Source organism: Eschrichtius robustus, chromosome 4 (genome assembly GCF_028021215.1).
Source record: "Eschrichtius robustus isolate mEscRob2 chromosome 4, mEscRob2.pri, whole genome shotgun sequence".
NCBI lineage: Eukaryota > Metazoa > Chordata > Mammalia > Artiodactyla > Eschrichtiidae > Eschrichtius > Eschrichtius robustus.
The window spans coordinates 122,970,769-122,990,446 of record NC_090827.1 but is presented as its reverse complement, the minus strand read 5'-3'; the positions used below and the strand labels follow the sequence as shown (position 1 = coordinate 122,990,446).

The 19,678-nt window shown below is 36.0% G+C and overlaps 1 protein-coding gene across 1 annotated transcript in view; it reads right to left on the bottom strand.

Annotated features, from left to right (window-relative positions):
- ENPEP (glutamyl aminopeptidase) overlaps positions 1 to 15,563 on the bottom strand; it is a 105,451-nt gene extending 89,888 nt beyond the window's left edge. Inside the window, exons 1-2 of the mRNA XM_068543309.1 lie at positions 14,652 to 15,563; positions 843 to 984 (exon numbers count right to left, since the gene is read on the bottom strand). Of these exons, the coding sequence (XP_068399410.1) occupies positions 843 to 984; positions 14,652 to 15,277 (768 nt within the window). The 5' untranslated portion in view covers positions 15,278 to 15,563. The remainder of the gene's footprint in view (positions 1 to 842; positions 985 to 14,651) is intronic.
- Positions 15,564 to 19,678: the final 4,115 nt, after the last annotated feature.

The following is a 19,678-nucleotide window of genomic DNA, read 5'->3' as shown; positions in this document are numbered from 1 at the left end:
TTTACTTTTTAACCTTCTTACAGCTTTGGTTTGCTTTTTCGAGGAATATTTGTAATTAAAGAGGATGAATTTCAGTGATGATAGTTCACATAGTGGATCAGAAAGATGGGAGATGTAATGTAGGCACAGTGCTCTTCTGGTATTAGGTAGGTGACAATTATATCTAAGGATGAGCTTCACCCTTTTACATGTCAAAGGTATAAGGAATAATAAACCTCAACCTTGAGGTAATGATGCTTTAGTTAACTGAGTTACCCATTCTGGAGATGAGGAGCAGTAACAGAGGAAAGAGTCATGTTAATAATTATACAAACAGAACTTATTGTAGCCTTTTTTTTTTTTTAACATTTAATGAGTACTTCTTGTTCACTAGAATACCTATGGGCATGGTGTTTCCTGGAGTTGTGGCTATATTCCAATATTTAAGTGATGATTTTTTGTAGTAGCCCTATATTAAAAACTGGGTTTATATTCAACTGAAAACCAATAATAGTAATTAGGCCCTTGAATATTTTAAAATCTGTAATTCCATTAGTTTGCCTTTAATTTGTCATGATTAGGGGCTTCTTTCATTTAAGCAGAACCCAGCTAATGTATGTCTACTGTATCCATTCTTGCTTAGAAAACCTAACATGGTGTTTTGACTGGAATGTGATATCTTGAATTAAAGATGTCTAGTACTCAAAGAAAAGAGATTGCCCAAATGTATTTTCAAGCCTCTAAATAAGCTATTAGAGCACATTTATTTTAGAATTCAGTAGGTTCTTTCATAGCAAAGCAGGTAATTTACCTGATATTATAAACAGACTATCTGCATAAATGAAAAAATTTAAAATACTCACCTCCACTGGCATATTTGAAAGTGCCTTATATTCTTTGGGGTGGACGATAGATATTGTATAAGTTGCCTTTTTGTTGGGCTCATCAAAACAAGGGAAGGATTTCCTGGCATCTGTTGGTTCATGATCAGTGGCTGCTATGCTCCTTAGAAATAAACACACAAACAAAATATATGTTGCCTCTGCTGATAGCCCCTATGTTTCTATTCCTATAGAAAAGAATCAGCTATGTAATTATAACTACTGCATTTCTTAAAATGAGTTTCCATCCAGAAAACTATCAAATAGTTGTCGAAGTCTTTCCTGGAATTGTTAGGTTAACAAATAAATGAAAATTCAGAAACTGCTTCAGATATTTTATATGAGTAGTTAGGTATTTTGTTGCCATAACTAAAAATCTGTGAACTCTAAATGAGCAAAAATCAATCCAATTCTGAGCTATCACTCTTTCCATCCTAAAGCCATCAAGCGACAAGTAGATAAACACGAAGCCAAACTCAAAGGCTTGCTTGTACCTGTCCTTGTGAGTGTGAACAGCTGTGTCCTGTCACGGAGTAGAGGAGTGTATTCCAGAGTCCACAGCTCCTGTCCCTAATAGTACATTCTTTCTTACTTATGTTACACCAGGGACAAATCCCTTAGTTTTCATTTTCATGCAAAGTCAGCCCCTGAGCAATCTCCCAGTGAAGCAACCTTTGGCCAGGTTTAAAGTCCACTTTTGGAAAGAGACAGTATTCCTTTATGGCTCTAACTTAATGCTTATTAAGCTAAAATGTTAATGTTTAATGTTTCCATCATTTCAAAGTGGAAATATTTTTTTCTGAGTAATTGCTCAAAAAAAATCAATGAATGTAAACTTTTTACATGTAGTTATATTACAGTAAGATATTGTACATTTGCTCATTAGAAGAGTAAGCGAGTAAAAAGTGTAAAAGGAAAGAAATGTTGACATATTCATTAATAATTTGTGTAAGGAAAGTATTTCATCCTTCAGAATTCTCAGAGACTAAGGAAGGTATTTCACAAAGAATAACAAATTGTTACATTGTTCATTGATCCAATAAATATTAATTGAACCCCTTCCTACACACACACACACACATTTACCAGGCATTATTCTAGATTCTGAGGGAATAACAAAGAATAAACAAATAAATAAATAAGGAGAGCGATAAGAGCTATATAGAAAATAAAACAGGGGAAGCGACAGAGAATGACTCAGGAAAAGTGGTGAGCAATATTAGGTAGAGTAGTCAGGGACAGTCTCTTGGAGTAGGTGATGGTTTGCTGAGATCCGGATGATGAGAAAAACCCAGACAGGTGAAGATTAGGGAAAATATGTTTCCTTAACAGAGGGAACAGCAAGTGCACAGTCTCTAAAGTGGAAGAGAATTTAATATGGTTGAGGACCTGAAAGATGTCCAGTGTAGCTGAAGTACAGTGAACTGGAGGGACTAAGGGGTCAGCAGAGGCCATGGTAAGTGTCTTCATTTCATTTGGGTTCAAGGATGCATTATATACATTAACTTATCTAAAAAATAATATGTCATAGGTCAACATCCAACTACAAGAAATTAAAATATTTTTGAATTTCTTTTAAAAACCCTCTGGATACAAAAATTAGTTGTTAAAAACTCAGCCAAAAAAACTAATCTGTAAAAAATAAAACTGGAAAAGGGCTGTCTTTTAGGACACTGTTGACTGAGGGGGACAACTTTCTGGGATGACTGAAAAAATCTATACCTTATGTATAGCTGGTTCATTTTGTTATAAAGCAGAAACTAACACACCATTGTAAGGCAATTATACTCCAATAAAGATGTTAAAAAAAAAAACTATACCTTTTTATGGGTGTGGTTAACAAAGATGTGTGCATTTGTCAAAATTCATTGAATTGTTCCCATTAGTTGTGTGCATTTAATGTATATAAATTTTACCTACAAATAACTGTAAATCAATATTGAGCTCCAGTAAGTAGGTTTAGATTTGGATTGTTGCAGTGGCATGAGTTAACAGTTCAGAAACAATCTTCTCTGTATCCCAAGCTTGAGCAAATGAAAAAAAAATGAGGAGAACAGAAGGCAGGTTTCTCACAGCTGGGGAAGAGAGTTATAAACTTGTAAAAAAGGAAGACTAGACCTTGGTATTGAACTGTAACTGCAGGTTCAGTGTATATTCAATGATTTTTCACATACACATGTATCTATATATGTAAATGGATATAAAAATACACAGAGACATGTATTTCCTAGTTTTGTCTGCTGAACAGGACTAGAGGAAATGACAAGCTTGTAGCAATGAGCACAACTAGTTCCCATTACCACACTCCAATAAAAGGAACCAGAACTCTTCATAAAAATGGCTGATTCCAGTGCTGGATCGGAAAGGTCCAAAATGATCCTGGAACATCTTGCTTTGCCAAAAAGTAAGGAAGTTTTCAAAGAATCATAAGAATAAGTTAAAAGGACACAAAAGCCAGCTTGAGGGGATTACCCCTGGCCAGATCTGGGGGGACATCAAAATAAGTAATGGAATTATAAACTACTGATTAAAATAAGAATCCATGATAAAACATATGAATAAATAAATAAGTGGGGTGAAGGAAAGCCTTCTTTACAGTAGATTGCCTACTAATAATTTTAGGAGGAATGATGGCTTTAGAAAATCATCAGTGGGTGCCAAAACAAAGTGGATGGAAGTTTGTTGAGGAAAGGGGTATCTGAATAGTTTCAAACAGTTTCTCTGAAAATTACTTACAAAGAAAAAAATTATAACTTTACAATGAAGAAAACTGTTGGATACCTCCTTAAGCAAGTAATCAAAGATCACTAATAATTGTACAAATCAACATAATGTGTCTCCTGATGTGACTTCGTGAGAGGGACTAAGTATCACTTCTGTGAAATTCCTGACAAAAATGCTTAACTTGCATTTTTAAATCATGAGGAAAATCAGACAAACTAAAACTGAGGGACATTCTCAAAATAACTGGCCTGTGCTCTTCAAAAATATCAAGGTTGTGAAAGACAAAGAAAGGCAAGGGACTGTTCCAGTTTAAAGGAGTCGAAAAAGGCATGACATTAAATGCATTGCATGAATCCAAACTGGATACTGGACTGGGAAAAAAATACTGGGTTAATTGATGAAATTTGATTATGACTGTGGATTAGATTATTATCATATCAATGTTAAATGTTCTGATTCTGATAACTGTACTGTGGTTATGTTAGAAACTGTCCCTGTACTTAAGAAATATATATTGAATGTGAAGAGGTAAAGGGAGACAATGTTTCAATATACTCTAAAGGTCGAGAGAGAGACAGAGACATGAGGTTGCTAGGGAGAGAGGAAATAGGACAGAATGTAAACAATTGGTAGTGTTCCTAGGAGTTCCTTGTAGTGTTCTTGTAACTGTTCTGTTAAGTTTGAAATTATTTCAAAATAAAGTTACCCAAAAAGTCCCAGCCAAGAATTTATTCTTCAGTATTACTGATTAGTTTTTGTGATAACAGTTTAACTAATCAATTGAAGTTTCTAACACATGTAGACTGTAGTGAATTGCAAATGCATCAGAATATAAAGAAGCCTGTACACTTCCCCAGTGTACTAAGGATTTATAAGAAGATCCATGAGGCTCCAACCCCATGTTTAGTCAGCTGCTTTTTTCTTTTGAATTCCTCTTGATTCTGATTTCTTCCCCAGGCAAAGGAAGAGGAAAGGTCATTCTCTGCAAGAATGTGTCAGTTTAGTCACACCTCAGAAATAAGCCAGATAACTAATTTGGGAATATGAGTGTGATTAACAGACAAAAAGGGAGAAATTGACAATAATACAATAATAGTAGGGGACTTGATCACACCACTTACATCAATGGACAGTCATCCAGATAGAATCATCAGATAGAAAACCATTAAGAAATCAGTGGTCTTAAATGACACATTAGATCAGTTGGACTTAATATGTATCTACAGGACATTCCATCCAAAAACAGCAGAATACACATTCTTTTCAAGAGCCCATGCAACATTCTCCAGGATAGATTGTATGCTAGGCCACAAAACAAGTCTCAACAAATTTAAGAGGATAAGAATTATATCAAGCATTTTTTCTGACTACAGTGGTATGAAAGTAGAAATCATTTACAGGAAGAAAAACAGGAAAAACACAAACAGGTGGAGACTAAACAACATGCTACTAAAAAACCAATGGGTCAATCAAGAAATCAAAGAGGAAATCAGAAAATACCTTGAGACAAATGGAAATAAAAACATAACTATCCAAAATCTATGGGATGCCTCAAAAGCAGTTTTAAGAGAGAAATTTATAGCAACACAGGCTTACCTCAAGAAACAAGAAAAGTCTCACATAAATAACCTAATCTACCAACTAAAAGACTTAGAAAAAGAAGAACAAACAGAGCCCAAAGTCAGCAGAAAGAAGGAAATAATAAAGATCCGAAAGGAAATAAATAGACACTGAAAAAAAATAGAAAAGATCAATAAAACCAAGAGCTGTTTTTTTGGAAAGATAAACAAACTTTATAAGTGTTTAGCCAGGCTCACCAAGAAAAAAGAGAGAGGACCCAAATTAACAAAATAAGAAATGAAAGAGGAGAAATTACAACCAATATAGCAGAGATTAAAAAAATAAGAGAATATTATGAACAGCAATAAAGCAATAACTTAGACAACCTAGAAGAAATGGATAAATTTCTAGAGACATAAAATCTTCCAAGACTGCATCAGGAAGAAATAGACAATCTGAACAGACCAATCTAAAAAAAACTCCTATCAAACAAAAGTCCAGGACCAGATAGCGTCACAGGGGAATTCTACCAAACATATAGAGAAGAGCTAATATCTATCCTTCTCAAACTATTCTAAAAAAATTGAAGAGGAGGGAACACTTCCAAATTCACTCCATGAGGCCACCATTACTCTGATACTGAAAGTAGGCAAAAATACTACAAAAAAAGAAAATTACAAACCAATATCTCTGATGAATATAGATATAAAAATCCTTAATGAAATATCAGCAAACTGAATTCAACAATATATAAAAAGGATCAGACACCATGATCAAGTAGGATTTATTCCAGGGATGCAGTGATGGTTCAAGATCCACAAATCAATCAATGTGATACACCACAGTAACAACAGGAAACATAAAAATCACATGATTATCTCAATAGCTGTAGGAAAAGCATTTAACAAAATTCAACATCCACTCATGATAAAAACTCTCACTGAAGTTGGTATAAAGGGAACATATCTCAACATAATAAAACCCATACATGACAAACCCACAGCTAACATCATACTCAGTGGTGGAAAGCTGAAAGCTTTTCCTCTAAAATCAGGAACAAGACAAGGATGCCCATTCTTGTCAATTATTTACATAGTATTGGAGATCCTAGCCACAGCAATCATACAAGAAGAGAAGACAAAGGGCATCCAAATAAGAAAGAAATAAGTAAAATTGTCATTATTTGCATGATACTATATATAGAAAACCCTGAAGTCTCCACTAAAAAACTGTTAGAACTAATAAATGAAGTCAGTAAACTTGCAAGATACAAGATTAGTATACAGAAATCTGTTGCTTTTCTATACACTAATAATGAACCAAAAGAAAGATAAAGCAAGAAAATAATCCTGTTTAAAATCACATCAAAAAGAATAAAATACCTAGGAATAAACTTAACCAAGGAGGTGAGAAACCTATACTCTGAAAAGTATAAGACATTGATGAAGGAAATTGAAGGTGATGCAAAGAAATGGAAAGATATCCTAGGTTCATGGATTAGAAGAATTGATACTGTTAAAATGTCCACACTACCCAAAGCAATCTACAGATTTAATGCAATCCCTATCAAAATACTCGTGACGTTTCTCACAGAACTGGAACAAATAATCCTGAAATTCATATGGAACCACAAAAGACCCCAATTTGCCAAAGCAATCTTGAGAAAAGAGAACAAAGCTGGAGATATCACTCTCTGGCTTCAGACTATACTACAAAGCTACAGTAACCAAAACAGTATGATACTGGCACAAAATCAGACACGTAGATCAATAGAACAGAATAGAGAGCCCAGAAATAAACACATGCACTTATAGTCAATTAATCTATGACAAAGGAGGCAAGACTATACAACGGGGAAAAGACAGTTTCTTTAATAAATGGTGCTCAGAAACCTGGACAGCTACATGTAAAAGAATGAAATTAGAACATTTTCTCATCCATATACAAAAATCAACTCAAAATAAATTAAAGACCTAAATGTAAGACCAGAAATCATAAAACCCCTAGAAGAAAACATAGGCAGAACACTCTTTCACATAAATTGTAGCAATGTTTTTTTAGATCTGTCTCCTAAGGCAAAGGAAACAAAATAAAAAATAAACAAATGGGATCTAATTAAACTTAAAAGCTTTTGCACAGCAAAGGGAATCATCAACAAAACAAAAAGACAGCCTATTAAATGGGAGAAAAGATTAGCAAATGATATGACCAGTAAGGGGTTAATATCCATAATATATAAACAGCTTATACAACTCAATACCCAAAAAATGAACAACCTGAATAAAAATGGCAGAAGACCTGAATAGACAGTTTTCCAAAGAAGACATACAGATGGGGAACAGGCACACAAAAATATGCTCAACATCACTAATCATCAGAGAAATGTAAATCAAAACAGTGAGATATCGCCTCACACCTGTCAGAATGGCTATTATCAAAAAACACAAACAATAAATGTTGGTAAGGATGTGGAGAAAAGGGAACCCTGGTACACTGTTGGTGGGAATGCAAATTGGTACAGTCACTATGGAAAACAGTATGGAGGTTCCTCATAAAACTAAAAATTGGACTACCATATAACCCAGCAATTCCAGTCCTGGGTATCTATCTGAAAAAAAATGAAAACACTAATTTGAAAAGATACATGCACTCTTATTCATAGACAAGATATGGAAGCAACCTAAGTGTCCATCAACAAATGAATGGATAAAGAGGATGTAGTATCTATGTATACAATGGATATTACTCAGCCATAAAAAAGAATGAAAGTCTGCCATTTGCAATAATATGCATAGACCTGAAGGGCATTATGCTTAATGAAATAAGTCAGACAGAGAAAGACAAATACTGTATGTTATCACTTATATGTGGAATCTAAAAAATAAACAAACAAATATAACAAAACAGAAATAGACTCACAGATATAGATAACAAACTAGTGGTTACCAGTGGGGATAGGGAAGGGGGGAGGGGCAAATGTGGTAGGGGATTAAGAGGTACAAACTACTATGTATAAAATAAATAAGCTACAAGGATATATTGTACAGCACAGGGAATATAGCCAATATTTTATAGTAACTTTAAATGGAGTATAATCTATAAAAATATTGAATCACTGTGTTGTATACCTGAAACTAATATCATAAATCAACTATACTTCAATTATTTAAAAAGGCCCTATTTGTATATGCTAAATTCCATCCAGAGTTACTGAAGTTTTCTAAATATATGCAGATTTGGAAACAACGTATATGAGATAGCAATACAAAACGATTTTAGATCACAACTTCTTTGGGGAGGTTTTATTCAGTGATTAAAACTTCTTTTTAAAATTAGATGAATTGATTTGCAAATTAATGGAAAAGACCCAGCTAATCTCACAGTATGTTCAGGAGTAACTCTTGGGTATGTCCTAAATAATTATAATGCCAGGCAAATGTGCTGAGGTAAACCATTTTTACATAGGGGCCTCTCTGTGTTGTAAGTCACTTACTAGACCCAGCACATTAAAAATATAATTCTGTGTAGCTTGTTAATTTACAAAAGGGAAGGCATTCCTCTGACTTCTCTGAGTGCATCAGATCAAGGTGACCTTAGAGAAAGCTGAAGAGAGAGGAAGTGATGATTGCAAGCACCAACCGTTCACTCTGAATCAACTTAAAACAAACCAACTACTTGATTACCTCATAAATCATCTGGCGTACTGTTTCCAATGAAGACTCTCAGGCTATGTTCAGCAGTTTAATATCTTGAGCCAGCAAAATAAACAACAAGGTCTGGGTGAAAAACTTAAATGAAAGACTTCTGATGCAGGCGAGGCAGCCGCAATGAAGTATCTTTGCAGACTAGTAAAGGGTTCCAGAATTCAGTAGAGGAGCTGATCAGTGCAAGACAACCCATCTAGATTATTCAAACTCCAACCTATTTTTATGGTGGTTTGAACCAATTAATTATTTAAATTTATTTTCCAAATGCATTTTTTCTATGTAGAGGATACTCAAGGTCAAGTAAAATTTCTTATTGTTTCCTTGCTTCCAAAATAAAGGAAATTACTACTCATCCTGCAACAAGTAAACAAGACACCCCTGCTGAAGCTGTTCTTTATTGATAATGGGCATACTGATAGCTCGACATATCAATATAATGAATAAACTGACATACAATGAAATTTCAAGATCAAAACTACAAATGAGGATACATATCTGTGCGTGAGGATATAATGCACGCACACGTGCACACAGATGCACACACACACGCACTTAATTATGACCATCTCAATGATTTCTGCTCTGTTTCCACTTAACTCTTAAATCTTTATCACAAGCCCTAACCTTGTGCTTCAGATTTAATTATCCAAATGCCTACTAGACATCTCTTCCTAGATGTCTGACAGGCATTCAACACATCTGCCACGGAACTCATGACCTTCCCTTCTAAACCTGGTTTTTCTATTTTCAATATCAGTGAAAGGTGTGGGCTATCAGATCAGATATCTGGAGCATCCTAGATCTATAACTCATCTCTTCCCCATAGCCAGTCAGTCTGCAAATCCTGACTACATTACCTGCAAGCTATTTTCTCCATTATGTTCTCTTCTGTCTGTCCTGAAATCACTGTCCTACCTGATCTTCATCATCTTCTCTTTCCTGGATAACTGCAGTTTCTCTCATATACTCATGTATAGATTTAGTTCTTTCCTCCCCATGTAAATAGTCATTGGTTAACTTTTCCTGCATAATGCCTGTCATTAATTATCCTTACTTTTTTTTTCCTATGGGTTTTCCAGAGTTCTCTCTATCTAGCCTCTTCATATAAACCTCTCCTACAAACTTATTTCTTCTCCCTACTATGCTTTTTTGACCTAGTGCCTTTCCTGTTTGCCTGCTTTTACCTTCTTGCTTGCCTCTGCCTATTGAAATCCCACCATTACATCAAAATTCAGCTTCAATCCCAGCAATGCTGTAAAAACCCAGAAAACCCAAACCGGAAACCATCTGTCCCTCTTTTAAATTCTTGTTGCAATTCCTGTCAATTCCAATGGTTCTCAGTCCTTAAAGTATGACGACTGCATTCCTAAGTCAAAAAAAGATTCTACTGACTCCTGTTGCCTTTGACAAGATGGGGAGAAAAGGAACCAAGGGAAGTTTTCCATCCTGACTGAGTGGGAAGGTGGAGGTGTCATTGGTGGAAATTGGATTCCTCTATGGGAAAGGGGCTGTGGTGATGCAGCACGTCCCAGCATGTTCCAGAGGACACTAGTGTGAGAGCCTATATGAAAATTTCTATATATTCATTTAATAATCATTAAGTTCTCTCCGTGTGCTAGGTAGTGAACAAGAGAGACACAGGGACCCTACTCTCAGGGACCCACAGAAGATTCTACAGTCTCATGCAGTTGGGAAACTGCATACTATGGCAGCTTCTAGAGGTTCCTAATGAACATTATCATATAAAAGTCTCTGAAAAGTCCCACCATTTAAAAAAACTTTTAAGTTTAAAAAACTTTAACATAATTTTGTGTTTAGTATTATTTCCCAAAGAAATTTGGCCACAGAATTCCTCCCTTGCATTTTTCTGGCAATATCTATTAATATCCCATGCAACTAGAACTCTGTGGAACAGATAATTAGGAAATGCTGTGTAAGAGCAATCCAAATGCAGAGAAGGAAATGCTGAACCTTGGAGAGAAGAGAATATTGTTACATACTTTGGAGATATGAGTAGAGGGGAACTCTGAGAAGAGAACAACTGGAAATCCTACATAACTATTGAGAAAGAGTGTTGAAGTGGTTTGGTGGTGTGGGCAGGAAAACATTCCAAAGGTTCCAGTCCTTCGGTTTTCCTCAGACCCGAAGGAACAGACCAGAGAGTAGGAAAAGTGGCTGTTAAGTTTCCCAAACTTTCTTCTGAGCCTCACTATAGCTCTCTCCCCAGTGAGATGATACGGTTATTATGGCTGGGGAACTCTAAACTGGCTCTACCTTTCTCTCCAAGTCTCCATTTGCCTCTGAATTTTGAGAGAAAGAAGCTCAGATAGTTGTCTCTTCTCCGTGAAGTTCAAGTGTCGGTTGTATTTACAGAAATCAAGTAATTTTGTTTACTATTGAGTGCACTAATGTTTATTTGCATTGTGGTTGTGACGGTCATATCCCATACCGCATATACTCAATCCTGGAGTTAATTTTACAATAAGGCAGAAGGGTTGGAAAGTATAATCTTGATGGTATACATAAAATGCATTACTCTGATGGCATTTGAAATTGTGTGAGCATCAAATATTACAAAGTTCACTCTATAATATGAAAGGATGGTGCTGTTCCCTCTGAACTCACTCTTGTGGCCCTCCTCTGCACTCTGTAGATGAGACCCACTAGAGGCCTGCATTGTCAAAATGTTATTCACAGGCTTGAAAGAAAACAATGCACTTTTCTCATATGCTTGAAATATTTCATAATAAGAAAAACAAAAAGTATTCCATTGAGCCTAAATGAGGTTATTGAGTATGTTCCAGAACCATTCCAAAACCATGTGTGCAGTGCAAAACTGGCTGCATCCTGTGTAATGTGAGAGCCTCAACTGCTACCAATGAAAACAGACAAACCTGGTGACACCAGTCCTCCATGGGAGCCTAACTGAGCACCAGCCTTCCTCCCCAACCTTGCGTCATTTAGTATTTCTGAGTATTTTAACAACTAAGACAGTTAAGTTTCAGAATGTCCTCTCTCAAGTATATATCTTATCATAAAACTAACTCATACAGTAAAATAATCCAAAGAGTTAGAATGAATAATATATATTTTAGCATATAGTAATTTTTTGTACTTATAAAATACATAACAGAAACTTATTAATGGAACTGTGTTCCATATTTTTTGGCCTTCCTGTAGTGTATAGAATTTTATAAAGTTTTTTGATGGCTTTACTCAGATGCAATTTCTGTTGTTTTCACAACCCAAAAAGCAGTTTTAAACTCTTAGCAATAATCATTTAAAAGTTTTGACTTGTTTTCACTTTACACTAACAGATTTTTAGAATCTCTTGAAGGTAGATATTCTTTAGAGTATTATTCCTTTACCAAATTGCAAACACTTAAAAAAATCATCTTATTGTTAGTAAGGCTCAGAGAAATAAGTTCTTTCATTCATTGTTTGTGGAAATGTAATTTGGGACATATTTTTGAAAGTCAGTTTGGAGACACACACATATACATATGTGCATGCACATGTGTTATATATGTGTAGATGTGTGTATATATACACACACATGCATGCACTTGTGCATGTGTAGTTTGAGCCAATTTCCTAAGAAATTTCCTATAGAAATATTAGAAAATACTATTCATAGTTTTTTATAAGGCTGTTCATTACATTTTATAGGTGTTTATAGGTAAAAAAGTAGAAGCAATTTAAGTGCCCAAATCTAATGGGAAAGTTGAATGAATTAACATTATATTGATACAATGGGCTATCATATATCCATTAAGTCATTTGTGGAAGAATACCAAATTACATGTTAAAGTGTTGACATATTTTAAAAACATGTTGCACAATACTATATACAGCATAATAATGCCATGTTTATCTGTATCCAGAAAAAATAACTAGAAGAATGTCTGCCTAAATGCTAACAATGACTATGCTTGAATGATGTACTTATAGATGGATTTTTTTTCTTATAATTTTCTGTTTCTCAAGTTTTCTGTAGTGAATGTGTCTTATTTATGAAATAATTAAACAAAATAAATGTTACATGTTCCTTGACATATTTGTACCCTTTGACCCAGCAATTCTATTTTTCGGACTATATCCTAACATGAGAAAATAAACAGATACACACTTACAGAGGTACTTACAACTATGTTCTTTCTGACTTGTTTATAGTAATAAAATACTGGAAGCTACTTGAATGTCCAACATTAGGGAATTGGTTTTAAAAAAATAACTGCATTCATGCAGTAGAATATTACACAGTCTTTAAAATCAGATTCTTGAAAATATTTAACAAAGGGAAATGCTTACAATATATTCAGTTAAAAGGTATATGGACAGAGAGATATGTAGACATAATATAATTACAATTTTGATTACCTAAAAACAATTAGAATATACATTAGTGTTTTAACAGGGCTAACCACTGGGTGGTGAAATTATTTATACGTTCTTTTTTTCCTTTTTATAATTTTCTATGCTTTCAACATTTGTAATTTTTATAAACAGAAAGAATATGTAAACAATAAAGAAGCTTGTTTTTTGCAAGTAATATTAAGATACAGTATCTATATGAACATGATCCCTCCAAATATTTTGTCAGACTATCATTTCTGCTTAGTTTATTGCTGCACTGCACAGTGAGATAAGAATGTATAATATTTTATTTTAATCCCTGGGTCTCTCTGACAAACAATAGGAAGAATTTTGACCAAAAGATTTGCCTTGCTCTATAAAATGCTTAAAACAACATAGGAAAGGAATATTCAGAGGGCTGGCCTCAGTCTCACTCTGAACAGTGACATAAGGTTTCTTAATCATTTACTTGTTCAGAATCTAAGTAGGCAAAGGTCAAAGCAGTTTCAAGTTCAGTGGTACCTCAGGTGTAGCCTTCCTCTCTGATGCAAGGACCACACCCACAGAGTGAAGGTTTTTTGAGTTCATTGAGAGAGTTTATGCCTTTGACAAAGCTCTAGTAATAGCCTCTGATTGAGCGACAAGGCAAGACCATTTGGCTAGACTCAGGGAATGCAAGTATATATACATGTATACTAGGAGGGCTGTGTGGGGGGGATATATTTATGTTCTTAATTGCTTAATATATCTTTTATGTCACAAAAGGCTTAGCATAACCATTGCATACTGCATGATAGATAATAAGCCTGAAGATTTATCCATGTGCTACCACTAATGTATGGACTCAATGAGTATTGAAAGCTTATCTGTAAAACATGGTTCTGGCCATATGAGATTAAAAAGACATAGTCCTACCTTCCTTCCTAAATGAAAACACAAAGACAATTGCATGGATTTTACATACTCTTTCAATGTTTCTTCTCCAATAAAACAGACAAAATTATAATTGATATTTACTGATTTTCACTTAAATTTAGTGTGATATCATTTTAAAAGTTCACTTTAAAATCATTGCCATATAGCCCAAGAATATCACCAGTGAAATTTACCAGACACATGTATTTTTAAAGTTGGAGGTAGTTTATGTAAATATTAAGGATAGAATGCAGTATATTATGATTTTTCCTGATGAAATAAAGGACTTACACTGATTTTTTAGACTCCATGCAGCTCATTCAATACTTTCAAATTTTGTGATAGGCTTTGAAAATATAAAATGGCAAGAATTTTTGCTTCCCAGATGAACAGGCAGAAATGAAACCAAGTTTAGATAAAGATCAGACCATCAATATAATTGAAAGGTGGAAAGTGAAAAGGAAGGAGAAGAAATGGAAAGCAAATATATAGCTTTGGAGAAATAAAGCAAAAAAAAAAAAAAATTTACTTGATTTGTCCTTTCTCCACGTATGTTGTTCTATAAAACCCCACGAGTGAGCCGTTCAGCTGGCCGGCGAACTCCATGGTCAAGTGGTAGAGACCCTTGCCATCATTGGGTGCAAGCTCTTCTTCTGTCTCCACCACCACATACTCCTGCTTTTTGTATTCGAAGCACCGCCTGACTTTCACCTGCTCCCCAGAAGGCTTCCTCAGCACCGGGAGCTGGGTGATCCTCGTCTCCCGGAGGTGCAGCCACAGGTTCCGGGTGGGTGAGCTCACGTTGATGGAGATGTTCACACTGCCCGTGTACGTGTCCTCCTCCAACAGGGGCTTCACCTCCAGGTCGTAGTGCACTGGGTTGATGAAGTCCGGCAGCCTGAAATTTTTCCAGCCTCCACTTTCATCTTCACTGGCAGGGCAGACCCCCTGGTCCTGTGGAGGGCTCAAAGTGGGAGGCCTGTGGGAAGGAGCCTGGGTTGTGCCCTGTCCTCCGTCGGTAGAGTCACACGATCTGGTCAAGCCCACGGAAAGTCCTACTATTAATCCGACACCCACCACCACCGCACAGATAATGGCCACATGTTTCCTTTTAATGCAATATCTCTTAGAGCCTTCTCCCTCCTCCAAGATCATTTTTGTTTCCAAAGTCAAATGTTACACATAAAAGATTGTTAAATTTAACTGACTAACGTCAGCAGTCTTCCTTTTTCAATTGGAAGGAATTCCCTGGTTTGGCAGCCTGCTTTCGCCTTTCCCACACCTCTCTCTCTCTGGCTGCTTGAGTCTTTTCCTCTCCCTTCACGTTCCCACTAGACACTCAAGGATGAATGTGGAAACAAGGGGGTGGGGTAAGGACTCCAGAAGAGGAGCTGAGCTGGAGGAAGAGGACTGACGAGAATATTGTCACGGCTCCTCTTACAAACAACGCATCCCCCACTCCACCCCTCCTACTGGAGTGAGTTAAATATAAAACAGGGCTTAGCTTATCAGCCAGCGGGAGGACGATCCTTTGCCAAAGCTCTGTCAGCAGCTTTCGAGGAGAGAGCGTTTGGGAAAGAGGTGTGCTTGTGATGGAAAAACTCACCCTTTGCCACTGAGTCTGTGGCTTCTTCCTGTTGTGTGCACAGTCTCTCTCTCCTAACCAAAGGGCTTCTTGCATCTCAGCTATTTTTTAGGTAGCTGTGTCTTCTTTTCATTCTTTTTCCTCATCTTATGTAAACATTCAGATTCTGCCTTTTCCCAAAGTCAGGTCCTGGAGTTCCGTGCACAGAGTGATACTTAAATTCAAGGACCACTTAGGTACTGAGTAAATATTTGTTGAATTGGTGGATTAGTAAAACATGGCCAGGTCACCCTAAATCAGTTCAGTTGATGCTGGATGAAAGAGAAAAGGAAACATAAATTAGTCAAAGCAGTACTGGAGCTGAAAAGCATAAGAAGATAAGAGAGAAAAGTAATGGGTTGGAAGGACAGAAGGACAAGGAAGACAAACTTGGTTAACTTGTTAGGTTAAATAACTAAACTCTGTTAGATAATCTTGCCTAAGTGAGATTGAATTCTTTAGCCTAGAGTGTGGTAGATGACGTTTGGAGGAGATTCCAGGTGCAAAGTTGGCTGTTGAAAGATCTGTTATCTGCCCAAACCTACTGCCTCTGAATGAAAAGCTCAAGATGATAGAAATCACAATAATGACTTCCATGTTTATGAGTAGCTAAGATGTATACATCCAAGCCATCTCTAATAGTAGCAGTACAATCATAAATATAAAAAATTTGAGAGCTTTCTATATGCCAGGCACTATGCTAGGTACTTCATAGAAGTTATCATTTAAGACTTACCAGCAACTCTATAAGACTGATACTATTATGATGCCCATTTTAGAGGTGGAAGGACTGACATTCAAAGAGGTAAGTCATTTACTCAAGGTCACAGAATTGGAGCTTGAACTCAGGTTATCTGAGTCCAAAATCCAAATATTTAACTATACTGCCTCTGTGCTCTGAAGAGGAAAAATGTTTAAGGGTTAAGTAACTATGAAAAACTTGGTCAGTATTTCCCAAAGTGCAATCCATGGATAATATTAATAGATATAATTGCAAAGCAGGCAGTGCTGCGGTAGATAGAGTTAAGAATATTCTTTCACTACCTTCCATTCTTTCAGAGCTTCCAGATGGCACTACCATCACACTGTGAATCTCCCAGATAGGATATACTATTGCGTGATTTCTATATTTAGTTGATGAGAGAGTTTGTTTGATGAGGTACCTTCTGAGGGTCTTGTGTTCCCACACTCTGAAAAATGCTACTTTAAACTGTTCCAAATTATAAATTAAACACACGGATAAAAAGAGAAGATTTTAAGAATGAGAGGGTCAACTTTGCTCTACGCAATTCTATTGTTTTCTCATAAAATAGTAGTAAGAGAAATAAAGTTAAAGGCAAGAGGGGTATATTTTTCTAAATCATAGGTTCATCTTGTTATTTATTTATTTCACATTCTGAAGTAATTCTAAACTTTAATCATAGTATGTTTAATTTTGGTAAGTCAACTTTATAAATTTTAGCCTTGAAATCCCTTTTTTATCAGAAATATCATCTGATGTTTCACTAAATGTTTCACAGGTCAAACATTTTAATGTGTTCTCCATAAATTAAAAGGAAAGTGTGGATCAAATTTATCCCAGCATTATGACTGAAAAAAATGAAAAAGAAAAGGATTTTGAAGAATGTACATAAAATTATGTTAAACTGGAAGCATTTTTTAAAAATCTCAGCTAAGGCAAACATATATAAAACTCTTAAACTCAATTTTGTCTAGAAAGACAGCAGTCTTATCACCAGGTCCCATGTTTACACTAAACTGAACAAAGAAGATAATAGACCCTTGGAATAAGGTGCACTTAAGGGGGTTTGAGAATGGCCACCTGTTATCAAATATCTCTCCTGTTTTGCCTGAAATTCCACCATAAGGGGTTCATTATTTATAGATAAATGCAAATTTTTGCTAGCAGAAATAAAATACCTTAAATCCATGAACTTTGTGTGTGTGTGTGTGTGTGTGTGTGTGTGTGTGTGTGTGTGAACACGTGCATAAATTTTTAGTCTAAGGCCCAACCACAATGTTTTATTAGTACCAACCTAAAAGAGCTGCCTATATCCAGTGAAGGGCATCACATCTTATCCATGTCAGCATATTAGGGTTGCCTGAGGTGATAGAGGTAAAACGTCCAGCCAGACAAGTGGGAGTAGCAGAGCCAGGCTGTGCACTAAACACATTTAGGGTCGCCATACTAGGATTTACTAAATATAAAGCCCCAGCTTTCATAGTTGGTAACGCTGCACTTCACTGCAGCAGTACTTGCTGTCCTTCTCCCTGACACTGGAACACTGAGTCTGTGGCAGGAGGCTCTTGATCTTGAAAGCCCTTGTTCCAGAGCCAATCCACAGTGAAGGTCAAGGCAGCCACTGGCAGGACATACACACACACACACACACACCACACACAGAGAATCTACTCCTATAATGAGACCAACGAACCATCATAGGCACTCACCTAGATTAAACAGTTTATATTGATTAATCTTATGTTGAAAAATCTACATTACATATAACTACTTTGAAAAGGCTACCTCTGGTCAGTTTCCATTTAGGTTCAAGCCAGAGGTGTGAATGCATGGCCATTCACTGTAGATCATAGACCACACTCCCCCATAGCTTTTGACAATGTGTGTTACCATCTTGTACCCCAAGTACAAATCCAATATCTCTCCCATATATGACACTCAATAAATGCTCATTGATTGCTTTTTGAATAAACAAATGAATGGATAAATAAAAAGGAGGAAAAAGAACACCAAGAATCCAGAATGGGAAGGGTTAGTAGGCATAATATGCCAGAAATGTTGAGATAAAATAAATTCAGTTCAAATTCCAATAATGACTAGAAAGAAGTTCCCTGGAGGTGAGGACTTGAAAATCATTCCTTATCTTGAGAAGATAAGGAACTTCCAGGCTAATTCCTTCCCACAGCAGGTAGATTTATGCAGGAGACCCACCATAATACTGAACACACAGCATATACCTCCCTTTTTCACTTGGAGCTTCAGTTTAAAGCTCTTCTGTTAAGTCTCAGGAATTACACATACCCTTCTATGTACATGGGGTGCTATTGGCTCACCAAAGAACTAGGAGCATCTCCAGAAATGTTGTCAATAGTTAACACCACAATGTGATTATTTGACTGGCTCTTCACTCCTATTAGTTGATCATAGCTGAATGGTTCAGGAAAAAAAACAAAAATGGCAAGCTAGAATCACAATGGAAGAAGCAGAATCAGCAAATTGGGCTATATTATATAAGGAACATGGAGAATCAGAACCAGTTTCTTTCCATCTTGCCACAGGGTCTCAGTTATCAACCATGTCAATTCTATAAACTCCATGGTCAATCCAAGTATTTCCAAACTTTAAAGGTTTAGTTGGAATTAGAAAAGGAGAGTGCCATTGCATTTGACTTGGCCGACCATGCATTCTAAATCCATATTGGCAATGTTCATTGTGATCCTGGTCAATTTTATTTTATTTTCTATTCGTTATCTTTTGTTTGGTCTCAGCAACTGTTTTAAAACATTCAGTTGGTCTTAAGACTAAGTGATCTCTACTGACTTTTTCCAGGAGCTGAAAATAGCTGCAGATGTCAGGCAGAAAGTGTTCATCAGGCCACAATCTAACTTTTGTTGGTTGATAATAATGAATTTGTCCAATGATAGCACAATAAGAGGAACTACACAGTAGGGAAGACAAGGAAGAGAAGCGTGAGGAAGAGGGTCAAGAGGTACGGAAGAGGAGGGGAAGAAAAATTTTCAGAGAAACTGATGAGAATAAACTTCCAAAATACATTCAAACATAATTCAATAAAAAATAAAAATAAATGAAACAATATATTTATGCCTTCTCTATTTTTATTGTTTCCAGACTGATTTGAGAATCCTTCTGTAGGGTTTTCTGGACACACAGACTGTGCTCATGGTATTCC